Genomic DNA, 13,816 nt, shown 5'->3' with positions numbered 1-13,816 from the left:
TGAAAACTTGTATGTTACACGATCGATAAAAAAATTAATAAATACTTTCTGTTAATAAACAATTTACTGAATATAAATTTACATTGGGTGGTTGCATTTATAAATAAAACATAAATTGCAACGTGAGCAACTTAATATATCAGCGAACAAAGGGTAGAAATCATTTTACTTTTAATTATTAGCAATGGTTATTGACTCCAAAGTTTGTTCAAAACAACGCTATTAAATATATGAATCTGTATGTATATTAAAAATAAATGTAATGTACTTATTTCAGCAACAATTACTTTATTAATTTTTTTTATAAATATTAGATATAAGTAGGCAAATTATAAATGTAGACTTTATGTTATAGACCAAATAAAGTAAACTAAATGTTATTAGACCAAAAAAAGGATGTCTTGACTGTAAACTTGAAAATAGTTGACGATTAGACCATATACTGTTAAATTAATTTTTGTTTATTGGTCAAAAAGTCTCGTATTCTTTTTGTTCATTCGTTTAGAAAGTGTTAGTATAGCTGAATATTAAAAAAAAAAGTTACAAAAAATCAAAAATATTTTAGTAAAAATTATTATATTATTTGATAATGTAGTAATTAAATTTTCGTAAAGCAGTTTGACATTTAAAAATAAGATCCCTCCACACTCTTATCACTTAACAAATAATAAAATTTATCAAAATAATTATTTTTCCATGAAAAGAGGTTTTACTTCCATGGTTAACCTCATGTATTTTTTACAATATACATATTGAAAGTGTAGTATCGAATTCCTCAAGATTCACTATTCTACAATCGTAAACTTGTGGCGTGTTTTTTAGATTAAAAGCTGACTTGTAACCGGTAAATTGTCATTTTGCAATTATTGTTGAAAACATGGCTGGTAGAAGTGTGTTTAATGATTTCGACAGCAGGTAATGTTATTTTTCATTTTTCACTATAATTAAATAAAAATTTTGATAGATATACATAAACGTGTTTGATGTTCCTTAACTTTTCCCATATTTTTCAATGATATTGTTTAAAATAACTATGGGTTTAATTAATTCTTTTTGTGCATTTTTTAAAATAATACTGAAAACTAAGAAGGTTTATATTTTACATTGATTTGGGATTTTTATAAATCACTAATTGCACATATTATTGTATATGATAATACACAAGAAAGATAATAGTATAGACTTGTTTAATAAATTACAATTATAATTGTTATACTTGGTATTCTATTATTACTTTATTGTTATTCTAGAATAACATATTTTATTCGAATGTTTAAATCCAATATCAAACAATATAATTTAAATCATGCAGTTGATAGTTTAATAATGTTATAATATACATTGTTTGAGTTGGGATCTAAAAATCTCAATAATGATTATGAAAATATTTTAAATTTTTATTTGACTTAAAAGCATGACGAGATAAGTATTTTTGTAATTATTTATAGTTAATTATCAATTAAACAAATCAAATCCATACGATTATAAATGTGATTTTCATTTGATTTAGAAATATGAATAAACCATTGCCGACAAGTCCACCTTATGTGGCATATCTTGGAAATTTACCACAAGGAATAACACAAGGAGATGTTGAAAATATATTTTCACCTAATCAGGTTTGTTATTTCAGTTAATTATTAATTCAGTTAATTTTTAGTTAATTATTAAATTTTTAATAACTCAATTATTTTAGCTAACAATTAGAAATATAAGATTAGTCCATGATAAAGAGACTGATGTTTTTAAAGGATTTGGCTATGTTGAGTTTGTTTCCCTAGAGCATCTTAGTGAAGCATTGCAAATGGAAGTTTTTATTGAAGGACAGAAAATAAAAATTGATGTTGCTTCTGGAAAACGAAATGAAAGATCAGGATTTGATAGACAAAATAGAGGTGGTAGAGGTAATTTATATTTTTGATAGAATATAATATCTGTCATTTTGTGTATTTTAACTTGTCTCAGATTATTAACTGTCAAATAAATAATTAAAGCTTGGCTTTTAACTTGAAAAAATAATTTTAAAAATCCTTTAAATAATAATTTTTACTTTGTTTTATGAGTAGAACTATTTTTTTTATTCTTAATTTATGAGATTATTATTTTAAACAATATTTAAAATATTTTTCTAATAAATTACAAATGTTGAAAGTTATTTATTTATTAGTTTGGCTTCAAATTAAAGAACATAAATAATTGTTCACTTAAAATAAGAAAACTTCTTTTCAACCTAATTAAGATAAAATTTTTATTTAAATATACTTAGTATAATATTTGTTGCTAATGGCCCAACTACCATAATGTAGATCAATAAAATAAAAAAATTGTATTATGTTATAATTTTCTGTATGTTATATATTTATATAAATTATTTGAAAAGAATTTTTTTTTTCTTATAGGTCATCCAGGAAGTTTTAATAACAACCCGGGAATGCGAAGTCGATCTGATGATTTCACACAAAATGCAGGTTGGTAGCTTTATTAATATTTGTTGTTTTTTGCTTTTAAATAAATAATATAAGTACAACATAAAGCTGTTTGATTCAGTACCTGTCACTCTCATAGTCACACATTACATTATTATCCAATTTAAATTGTGTAAGAGTTTGAATTGTATGAAATTTAATAAAGTTGCCTAATAAGGTAATAAAAAGTAGGGCCTGGAATTAAATTAATTTTTTAATTTTGTCCAGTTATTCCAAAACATACCATTAATTAGTACAACAAAATTTATAAAAGCATATAATTCTGGTTCTAGTAAAAAATTCAAATTCTGATCCATACTTTTTTTTTTTAGCGACATTTTTTGATACATTTTAAAGTTTGTCATACTGTGACAGCATTGTCATGATTGAAATTTTGCAAGTTTTAAACAGTGAAACATTCTTAATATACTGTTACTCTAAAAGTGTTTGTTTGGATTGAAATATTTACGGATATCTACGTCTTCAGTTATTAGCAACAATTCTGAAACATCAACTAATAATTGAAAATGTGGATAGATCTATAAACATTTCAAGTAGTACAGCAATCCATAAGAGCTTAACACATTCAAATGTGTTTGTTTTGTATAATAAATTATGAATATGGATTAATCTTATATATTGTATGATAAACAATAATAGCTATTGATAAACTAATGTCACTTGCTGAATTGCTTACCATAATTGAATAATTAGATTTTATTAATAGAATTCAATGATTATTTGTTAATGCTGTTCACAAACTGAAATAATTTGCAGAGAAAACTTAATGAGAATTCTTAAGAATAATTTTTTCATATTAAATTATTTTATACTAAAATTATGCTAAGATAAAAGATTAAAGGTAATTTAATATTATTATTTTTTATTTAGAAAATGTTTGTTAATTTTATTAATTTATTATATTGATCATTCCAGCACTTTTTAACTAAAATCTTTTTATTTTTATCTTAAAATAAAAGATTATTTAATAGTGTTCTAATTATTAAAATATTTGATAAAATATCTTGAGTTTAAACTAATTCAATGATTATGTTTTAATGCTGTTCACAAACTGAATTGATTTGTTGATTATTTTTTTATGAGAATATAGTAATTAATTGGGAATTATTTCGAAATACTATTGTGGATTTTTTCCAAGTACCAAATGTTTTCGGCTTTTAGTAAGTCTTAGATATTTAAAATAGAAATACTTTTTATATTATAATCAAGTATTCAAAACAATATTTTTTTAAAAACAAATGTGACAATCAATTTTGATTATTGTGATATTATTTATTAATATATGAATTTTTGGTATTTTATAAAATATATAAAAAAGTTTATAAATATTAATTGATTTCTGATCGATGAATTTATGGGTATTGAAACAATATTTGTTTTCGTTTTTGAATAAAAATATTGCTCCAGATGCTTATGAATAACTTATCTAACTTTTTTATGTATACATGTTAAAAAAAAATTCTATAACAATCAGAATTGTTAGTTAGTTTTATTGCACAAAATGTAATAAAAAAATCAATTCCTGATTAATATTCCTTTATCTTAACTTAACTATCCTTGATTTTTTAAACTAACTTTTATTGATAAATTAGAAAACATTTTATTTGTTCTATGATTATTTAAATGCTGTTCACAAACTGAAATTTTATGTTGAACAAATTTTAATTTATGAGAAAACCGACCAAAATAGTTAAGAGATTTTTACACTAAAACCTTTTACTTTACTTAAATATTTAAAATTATGAATTAATTTGAAAAAATTAATTTTATTTTATATTATAACAATTCTTATACTTTTATTAAAGGATTTGGAAACAATTTCCGTAATCAAAATGGAATGGGTGGTCGAAGTAATTTTATGGATCAAGCTGGTGGCAACCGTGGAATGAACAGGTATCCAGATAATGGATCAAGAGATTTCAATCGGCAAAATGCACCACAATTTCCTGGAAGTCGTGAGCGTAGATCAGAATTTGATAGCTTACCAGCTCCACCACCTAGTAAGAATTCTATAATACTTTATTATTTTTATAAGTACGCTTATTTATTTTAAGAGCTTCATTTGAAGAAACAAGAAACAATTTTATAATACTATTAACTATGATATTAAATTGCATTTTAAAGTAGGGGGTATATTTAAAAGACTTATTTTTTGTCTCCCTTCTGGAAATGTTTAGAAAGTCGGGTAATTTAAAAATTAAGAAAATGTAATAACCCTGTACATTTTTTTAGTAGTTAATATAAATATTTGAATATTATATGAAATATTATTTATGTGAAAATAAATTACTAATTAAACACTTAACTATTTTCAGCTGATCCTGGTAGGCCAAAATTGCAATTGAAACCAAGAACTATTAAAGAGCCATTAAATCAAATGGCTGAAACAACCCAACATTCAACTATATTTGGGGCAGCCAAACCTCGGGAAGAGAAACCTCTTCCTGATGTTGTAAAAAAGACATCACCTCATTAATAATGTTTTTGCCACTTCAACATTCTAATGGACATTTCTTTTCTATTTCTGAGAACTTGTGTTTTTTTACATTTTATCTTTTTTTTTTTTTTTTTTTTTCTTTTTTTTTTACATATTGCAATAAAGCTATTTATATGTACTGTGGCAATAAGAATTCCTTCACAGAAATTGTAACTTTTGAAATTTTAACTTCTGTGCTCTGTATGTATAATTTTCACTTTAAGTATGTATTTATATATATGTACAAAATAAGTACATTTTATACATTTAACTGTACTCGTATAGTTAATAGTTTTATTTATATAAGTGATAAATTTAGGTATATTTGCATAATTATTATTTGTAGTTATTAGGTAGGTTTTCGTTTATATTAATATACTTATATTAAGTTATTTGTATAAAATACTAATTATAATTTACTAAACAACATTATAGTACGTCTTCATAAACAAAATTGTTTACAATTAAATACAGTTATTTATTCCAATCATAACAACCATGTGTTTTTAATTTATGACCATTTTTTTTATTCATTAGTTTTTGTACTAATATTTTATCTTTATTTAATTTAAAAAATTGTACAATATTCAAAAAACTAATCATACAGTATAAATCAAACATCTTTATGTAAATAAAACAAGGTTGAAGTACATGAATGTATATTTTATTAATAATTTTTACCTTTTACAAAAAAAAAAAAATGAAAGTATTTTGTAACACTGATTTATTTAGAAAAATGTAATATAATATTCTATAATGTCAAAAAGTAAACTTCAACATAAATAATTATATTTATTATTTATGATAAATGTATAGCTTAAACAGTAGAGGAACTATCAGATATTAATCTATTTCATTAAATAAATGATTTCTACTTGGTAGTAGATAATATAAAATTTCGGAGTGAAGCAGAATAAAAATTCATTATAACTATTTGAGATTATTATCTCAAAAATTTCAGGTTGCACGTTATTGGTATAGTACATTTGTTTAGTTTAGTTCTTTGGTAAAGGATTTGATCTCGACATCTCTAAATGCGTCTCTAATAGTTAATATAAAAAATTTTTAAAACATTGATTTACAATAATTATAAATAAGCAAATAAAATAATAACAATAGAAAAATAACGAAACAATTAATCATGTGATTTTTTAATTACATACTGTATCTTTTGAAATTTTAACTTAATATCATGTAGAAGCACATTTTCATAACCTGCAATAAAGTAAAGTTTCCAAGTAGGTATTTTAGAAAAGATCACCACCCCCTTAATATGCTGCCAGTAAAAATAGTTTAAAATGTATGGTTGGCTCTTTTTATAATTCTGGCTACAGCTCTTAACATTCTTCAATATTATATTATAAAACATGTTTTGCTATCTACTCAAAATTGTATTTTTAAAACGTAATTATTTGTAACGAGAAGGTTTGAACCACTACTATTCGGGCATGCCTTTGATAGAAATGTATACTCGCACATCAAAAATTAATCAATAATAAATGAAAACTATCGCCAGTCGAAACTCAACACGAAATGATCGGTGAATATGTATATTAATGTTTATTATTTCTTATACTATATGTATACATTTTTACTAAAATGATTTTTTTTTATTTTTCCTTGCTTTTAATGATGTGGAAATACTATTTAAAAGTATGAATTACGAGTAAAATGCCAAAAATTGAGCTTGAAATTTGATATGAAAATTGTCACAAGCCTAGTGAGAATTTTCAAGAACAAGGCTGCATTTGTTTTACCAGTGACTTATTTATGGGCAGCGTCAGAATAATATGACAAACTCCTGGAAAAAGTGATATACATAATTTTTTTTTCATGTATCTTTTCTAATTATGTATTGGCGTACAAACATTGATTGACATAAACTAGAATACTTATAAAATATAATAGATAATAATTATTATATTATTATCATAATTATCTTCTAATATATTTTATTAAACTGAAGTAAGCATTTAATTAAATGACGTGCAAAAATTAAAACTATCAAATCATATATTGTGACATCTCTCTTAATAAAATACACGTACACCACTGTGATTTCCAGTGTCTCTAGCGACAATAAGAATATACTAGTCTTTTAATAAGTGTATGAACTTGTGAATTTAATGCAATGAATTTTTTTGTTTTAGAGTGACGAGAAAAAAAATGTTATTATCTTTCATAGAGTGGAAAATTTTGTACTCTGAACGGTACAATTTATAAATACAGCCTGAGTAAGAGTTTAATATTGAAATGATTAGTTTGGTTTTATGATCTCCAATAAATCCGATTTTGTATTTGCATACTTATAAGTTATGATCTCTAATGAGTTAAAAACTTAAGTAAGATAAACAAAAATCTTCTTTTGTTTCTATGTAATTAAACAAGTAGGTTAAAATGTGATTCGAAATATCATTTCATATATCACTGGTTTGAATCATATTTATTATAAATATATGGTTTGGAGAAATGGTTGTTTACGTGACTCTAAAGGTTTAAATGCTTGTCTGTAAACCGAAGTTAATCGCCAGTGTTCTGGGTAATCTCTACCTGTAGTCCCAGGCCACATAGAAAATGGAGGGAGCAACGTTCCTATCACATATTTTTTTTTATCCGAATTTGTTGTTTTAGGTCTGGGTACTTTTAAATGTTTTTTGGTAAGTTTGTGTTGTTGACTCATCAAAGGTTGAGGAATGCCGGCTTTAAATGCCATTTTGTATTTATTTATTTGCTCTTGAAACTTTGGTTGTTGTTTTACTGGTTGAAGATCACAAGCTACACACGGTCTGTAATGCTTTTTATCATCACCTGAAATTTTATTTTCTATGTCTCCACGTTCTGAAATTTGATCTAATTCTTGTTTATCCACAGCTTCTTTTTGATGAGAGAATAATTGTGGTATAGTTGAAACTGCAGTTTCTTCTTTAAATTTTTTTCCAATATTTATGTTGGGACTCGATATTTTCAATAAAGTTTGACCCGCTTTGTCGTCTGTCATAATTGGCGTTTGATCAACTGCGAATTCATTGTTTGAAGTTAAAATTTGTTTTTTTGGTATTAAATCCATAACAGCTGAAAGGTTTTTTCCTTTCATTTGCTGTATGTTGTTGTTGGATTCTTTTTCAAGTTTTTTTAAATCACTAGGTTTTTCTTTAATCAGACCCATAATGGCTGAAAAATTCGATTCTAATGGCTTGTTCATTTGATTCTCGGCTGCTTCCTTCCGTAAAATTTTTTGAAATACTGCTGGTTTATCGACAGATTGTGGCCTATCGAATGGTGCGTCCAGATCCCAACATAAGGCTAGCTTTATATCTGTTATTGGTCGGCCACAGACTAAAGGCACACTGGTTTTAGGTCGGTCGTCTCTTGAATTCTGTTGGTTCTTATGTTTAACATCAGATGAAGATTTTGGTCTGAAAACTTTTAGTTTACTACACTGTGTGGGTCCCGGATCATTGAAAGACTTATATGCAACTGCAGAACATTTAGGCCAAAAATCGTTGAGACCCAATCCAGGATGTTTATCTCTTTTCATTTGAAGTGACCTATATAAAGCATCTTCAATTGTGTCTGGAAGACGATGGTGTTTTTTATTATCAAATTCGTATTGGTCTGTAATATTCCTATTTTGCCCTATGCTTATATGACTTAACGATGGACTTGATTGCGCTCTAGGTAACACGTGATTATTAGGCAAAGTTGAGTTCAATTGTTCTGTTTTATGTCGCGATTTATTTGAACTTGAAGTTTTCCGCGATACCGATGAATTCTGAAAAAATATTAAAATTATCAAACACATTAATGAACTTTTAAATAATTTTAATATCATCTTAATAATCTTTACAAAAATTATACAATATTTACAAGAAAGGACTTTATGATCGAAAGACAAATTCTCTATATTTTTAAGTTTTATATATGATTATTTTAATACCATTTCAAGATACATTAAGTTAATGAGGATGGTTCAAATATTGAATTTAAAGTAATGTATTCATTTAAATGTTGAATATTTTCGTACTTGTTTCTCTAATGAAGAAAATTTCTTAATCTAAAAATATTTTTTGATTATGAAGTTAGTTAAAACTCAGTTATATTACTTTTTAGTTCCATGTTCCATTGATAAACAATCCCTTCAAATTATCATTAATATACATTCAGTGCAATTTTTAATTTTCACATTTTTTTTTATTTTGAGATTTAATTCAGTTCATTAACTAATCTTGATGTAGTAATAATATGAATATTTTTTTTTAAGAAATTTTATTTTTATTTTTACGATCAACACATTTAAACGATGAATCTTTTTAACTGGAATATCTTAACTTAATGAAAAAAGTATAATACTGCCTATTGTGTTAATAATAAATGTCTATTAATTTTTTTAGAAATAATAATATATCAACTATAAAAGACTTTTNTATTGTGTTAATAATAAATGTCTATTAATTTTTTTAGAAATAATAATATATCAACTATAAAAGACTTTTTTATTAATTATAAATTCACTTGCTTTATATCATTATATTTTATTATTCAGTAATTGGTACATATTTTTTAGTAATTTAAAATAAAAAAAAAATTATTGATTGTGTCACATTTAAACATGACTTACAACAGTTTTGCTGCTTTTTATAGACTCTTTATCTTCTTCTTCATTTGTTGTTTTTCCTTTGTCTATAAAATCGTCGTCTGAGTAGCATTTATTTTCAACTTCTTTTTTATGACGATCAATAATTGGTTGATGGTAGGAACGCTTCATGTAAGATTTCATGGTCTTTGGGTTTGTGAGTTCTTCAGCTTATTTAGTAAATTAGTTATAATTTTTAAATTAATAAAAAAATATGTTTGAATAATTTTAACTTTACCTATTTCTCTAGTTATGCGTTTGGGTAATTGATATGTTCCTAAATATAGTCCAGCCCAATGTTTTTGATCAACTTTTTGCACGCCAGGCAATAGATGCCCTTTATCGTTCACGATTATTTTTGTTACAGTTGAACGCCCTTTTGGTCGATTCAAATGCCATTTAGGAACTTCCCAATTGCCTAATCTTGTTGGCTTATAAGCTTTTTCAAACTGAAAACCATTTCAATATGCTTAATAGAAAATCACATGTATAGAGCGATTGTTTTATCGTTTACTACTAAATTTCTCCTAATATAATAATAATTTTAAGAATTGTTTTTTTTGGCTTATTTAAGTAGACTTTATTTTTTTTTTATAAGTAGTTAAATCTATTTAAGGTCTATCCATTACCCCTTATAAAGGTATCAACTTTATTTTTTTTAATGTATACTTTAATTGATATAATGTTAGAAAATTATACAATTAAGATAATGATGGCTCGATAACAACTTTTGAAGTATTATTTCGGAATTTATTAATATTTTTAAATGTAGACTGGATGTGAGATGTGGTTTATGTTATTTTACATAACCCAAAATAATAACATAAATTATTATTTTAGAATAAATTGTGTATGTAAAATTAACGTATTTATTATAAACATGGAATTTTCAAATACTTTGTACTTTAAGGCAATAAATTTGATTTTCAAGATCTAGATTTCATTATTTTTCTACTTGTCATCAATTAATTAATTATTATAAATTTTATCCTAAGACTAAAACTAAAGTAATGCTAATAAGTTTCATCCTTTAAAGTATTATTTGCAGTGGAATGAATCAAATATTTAAAATTTTATAAAACTAGTAATACAATATTTGATATTTTGGTTATTATCGTCTATATCAAAAGAAGCAGCGTAGATGTATAACATTATAATTGATAAATCTAAAGAGAAATCATATTATTTCCTGTATAAGTGTGAGCTATACAATCACACTACAGAAATAAAAAAGTCATCCCTTCGAATGAATTGTGCAGTACACACGGTTGCTGTTGGAACACTACAGTAATCCCATCCCACGTGAACCAGTATTATAATTATAATAACAATAATAATTATACCAGTCACCCTTAAACACGACCAGTCGGTTGCTCCCCTTGACAATGATAAACCACCGTTGTAGAAGTTATTCCAGACCAAATTGTTAGCAAACAAGGGATTAGTATTCATATCTTTTTTTTATTGAATTTAATGAATATGTGTTCATAAATTATGAATTTAAAATCATTTGAAAAAATGATAAGAAATTTTGAATATTAAAATATTACATATAATGCAGATATCAGATCACCATAAATTTTATAAAATCATAGTTCACATTCATGTTCAAAATAATTTTATTATTATTATTTTTTAAAACCTGTGAAATGTAATTGGAATTTTGTTGATGTTAATATGATTTAAATACTCTTGACACTTGATACAATATGAGATAAATTATGGATTACTATAATTATTTGGTCAATATGTATTGCACATGCATATTGTGTTTGTTGAAAAAGCTTGCAACCCTATTGTGAACAACATTTGAGCACGTGTAGAAACCAAAACGAAAAATGTAACCCTCTTGGTGGGCGTTCAGTAATATATCAGTCAAGTCTCAACTTGTCATTTATTAATCTACAAATATTTCTATTGATGTTTTCTTGTATACAAATAATAGATTTTTAATTAGGTAATAGATTTCAGAAATATTTTTAAAATCTATTCTATTTATTTATAATTTTTTATAATAGTTTTTTTTGAAAATCAATTTGAACAGCAATCAAAACAAAAAAATCCTTATTGATTTTTTTATAAATTGATTAGTCTATAAAAAAATGAATCTATTATATGCACCTGCACTAAAAATGAGATACTATAAAGATAGGCCGGTCATTGGGATTATATAGATTTTTATAATTTATAGTTTGTCACTGAATGGAGAAAGTGCAAAGGGGGTTGATTAATGACCAAGAGGGATTACATTATCCCTATAAAGCTAACATGTTGTTGGGATAATAATGTTTGTATATTTTTTAGATAGTTTAAAAAATATTGGATATAAAAAATTTAACTTAGGGTCCATATGATTATTTAGTTTTAAGTAAACAATACATTAGAACGTAATTTAAGTATACACTTTGCATTAGTTTAAATAATGTACAAGTAAAACAACAAGAAAACAATAATAAAATGTGTAAGATTTAATAATTCATTCAGTCTCTCTAATTTAACTCTAATAGCAAATAGTAAACTGATTATTTTTGTTAAACTTAAAATATTAAAACAAATTGTGATAAAAATCATGTACACTAAATTTTTGAAAATTTGTTTTAAGTTTAAAATGAAAAAAAATCTAAAAAGAATTATTAACAAAAAAAGAAAATGACATATTATTTTAAAAAAAACTCAAGTAATATGATATTAATAGAAAACTTACTTGGTTACATGTATAATTCATTGACATATTAGTAAAAAAGAATGATTACGGTGGTATTTTATTAAATAAAACTATAAACTGGCTAACAAATAATAAAATAGTATTAAAAACAAAATTATTAACAAAAATTGTACTATGTTGTATTATCAATAGTGTGTCTTCAAAAGCTATCGCGTGTACGTTTGTTTCTTGTTACTATGGACAACATGAACTAGTATACTGTCTTAATTTAATCAATTTGCAAGTACAATCTTGGCCAATGTGTAGATAAAATATAACTAAATCAACATTAAATTATAATACAATAATGCTTTGATGTATTTTTAAAAATTAAAATTTTACATACATATTATATATTTTGTTACAGGGGCGTAGATAAAAAGAGTTTTAGTGTTTAAAACCCAAATAAAACTTAATCCTTATAATAAAATTACATTAAAAATAATAATATTCTTAATACATATAATGTACCATAACTATGCCAATACGAATCCAAATATAGTTCTGTAAGATATGTTTTACTAAAAATTATATTCAAAAAAGCTAAGTTTCTCAAAAATATTTCAATGATTTTTTAAATTGTAAATTTTAAACTTTGTATATAAGTGTTATACGTACCTTTAGTGAAAGATATTGTATATCAATATAAAAAAAGAGTATTGTTCCGTAAATATTAAATATATAACAAATTGTGTTGTTGACTAATACTCGATAAATTTTACAGCTGGGTGACATTTTGGTTATTTCATGACTATTATTTAATTTGTTTATACGAATTTCTTTAATTTATTTGAACATATTAAATAATGAAGTTATATATAAAAAAAGAATATGTCGCCACTTAAAAATTCCATAAAATGTTTTTTAATAATATTAAAGAAAAAAAAACACTTAAGATTTCTAGCACCTGCTTATTTTTTACACTATCATAAAATAGGTCAGCTAAAAAAAATGTGTACAATTTGATTAAATATTTAAATATTTGATTTTATAAAATATAATTAATTGATTTTTGCTTTAGCTTCAATGCGAGTCTGAGAAGGTATTATTTTTACTATTTTGTAATTTTTGTATGTCTGTTGCCACTTTTTTCAGCTACCGTTTTTTTTCATCGATATATCAAAAGATCACAAATCGTATCTAGTTGAAAACTTTGCCCTTAAAAATTGAAAAATAAAAATTTTTTTTACATAAATACCTTAAGTATGCCTCTTTTTTTGGGTATATATTTTTTTGAAAGTTTAAACTTTTACCTACAAGAGGAATTCAAAATAGCAAGTTTTATGCAAAAAGTTTTATTTTTTTAAGTTTTAAAAATATTCCGATAATACTCTGAAATTAAAATATATATTAAATAAAAGTTTATGTTATGTACTATAAGTAAAAAAAAAAAAAAGATTTCTCCAGACGATTTATTCTCTATGTGCAATTGGTTGCTGTATTTAAAAAAACAAGCATTTTTGTGTTAAAATTTTCGAAGTTCCATTTTATATTTTCATATTTAAATTGCTATATCT

The 13,816-nt window shown here is 24.2% G+C and overlaps 3 protein-coding genes across 6 annotated transcripts in view; 1 reads left to right on the top strand and 2 right to left on the bottom strand.

Moving 5' to 3' along the window:
- Positions 1-13,816, bottom strand: part of LOC126893652 (retinoblastoma-binding protein 5 homolog) — a 71,721-nt gene that overhangs the window by 978 nt on the left and 56,927 nt on the right. The window lies entirely within an intron of this gene.
- On the top strand, positions 747-5,440 carry LOC126893662 (eukaryotic translation initiation factor 4H-like). The gene is made up of 6 exons (XM_050664071.1): positions 747-915; positions 1,511-1,619; positions 1,697-1,904; positions 2,400-2,468; positions 4,292-4,486; positions 4,802-5,440. Exons 1-6 carry the CDS (start codon positions 878-880, stop codon positions 4,960-4,962), a joined length of 780 nt encoding a protein of 259 aa, XP_050520028.1. The 5' UTR covers positions 747-877; the 3' UTR covers positions 4,963-5,440.
- On the bottom strand, positions 5,667-12,899 carry LOC126893646 (uncharacterized). Of its 4 annotated transcripts, none has more exons than XR_007701232.1 (5): positions 12,300-12,668; positions 9,834-10,044; positions 9,581-9,765; positions 6,126-8,734; positions 5,667-6,004 (listed from the first exon to the last, which is right to left on the bottom strand). XR_007701232.1 is itself a non-coding variant. In XM_050664047.1 (5 exons), exons 2-5 carry the CDS (start codon positions 12,324-12,326, stop codon positions 7,409-7,411), a joined length of 1,749 nt encoding a protein of 582 aa, XP_050520004.1. In that variant the 5' UTR covers positions 12,327-12,577; positions 12,771-12,893; the 3' UTR covers positions 5,667-7,408. The 4 variants fall into 4 exon arrangements, 3 of the variants coding, with proteins under 3 accessions (XP_050520004.1, XP_050520005.1, XP_050520003.1); XM_050664047.1 differs by adding an exon at positions 12,771-12,893 and having other exon boundaries at positions 5,667-8,734; positions 12,300-12,577; XM_050664048.1 differs by lacking the exon at positions 12,300-12,668 and adding an exon at positions 12,771-12,899 and having other exon boundaries at positions 5,667-8,734.

Source organism: Daktulosphaira vitifoliae, unplaced genomic scaffold (genome assembly GCF_025091365.1).
Source record: "Daktulosphaira vitifoliae isolate Bord-2020 unplaced genomic scaffold, ASM2509136v1 Scaffold_1, whole genome shotgun sequence".
Taxonomy (NCBI): Eukaryota; Metazoa; Arthropoda; class Insecta; order Hemiptera; family Phylloxeridae; genus Daktulosphaira; species Daktulosphaira vitifoliae.
The sequence above is the reverse complement of the archived record's forward strand: the minus strand, read 5'-3'. Positions and strand labels throughout refer to the sequence as shown.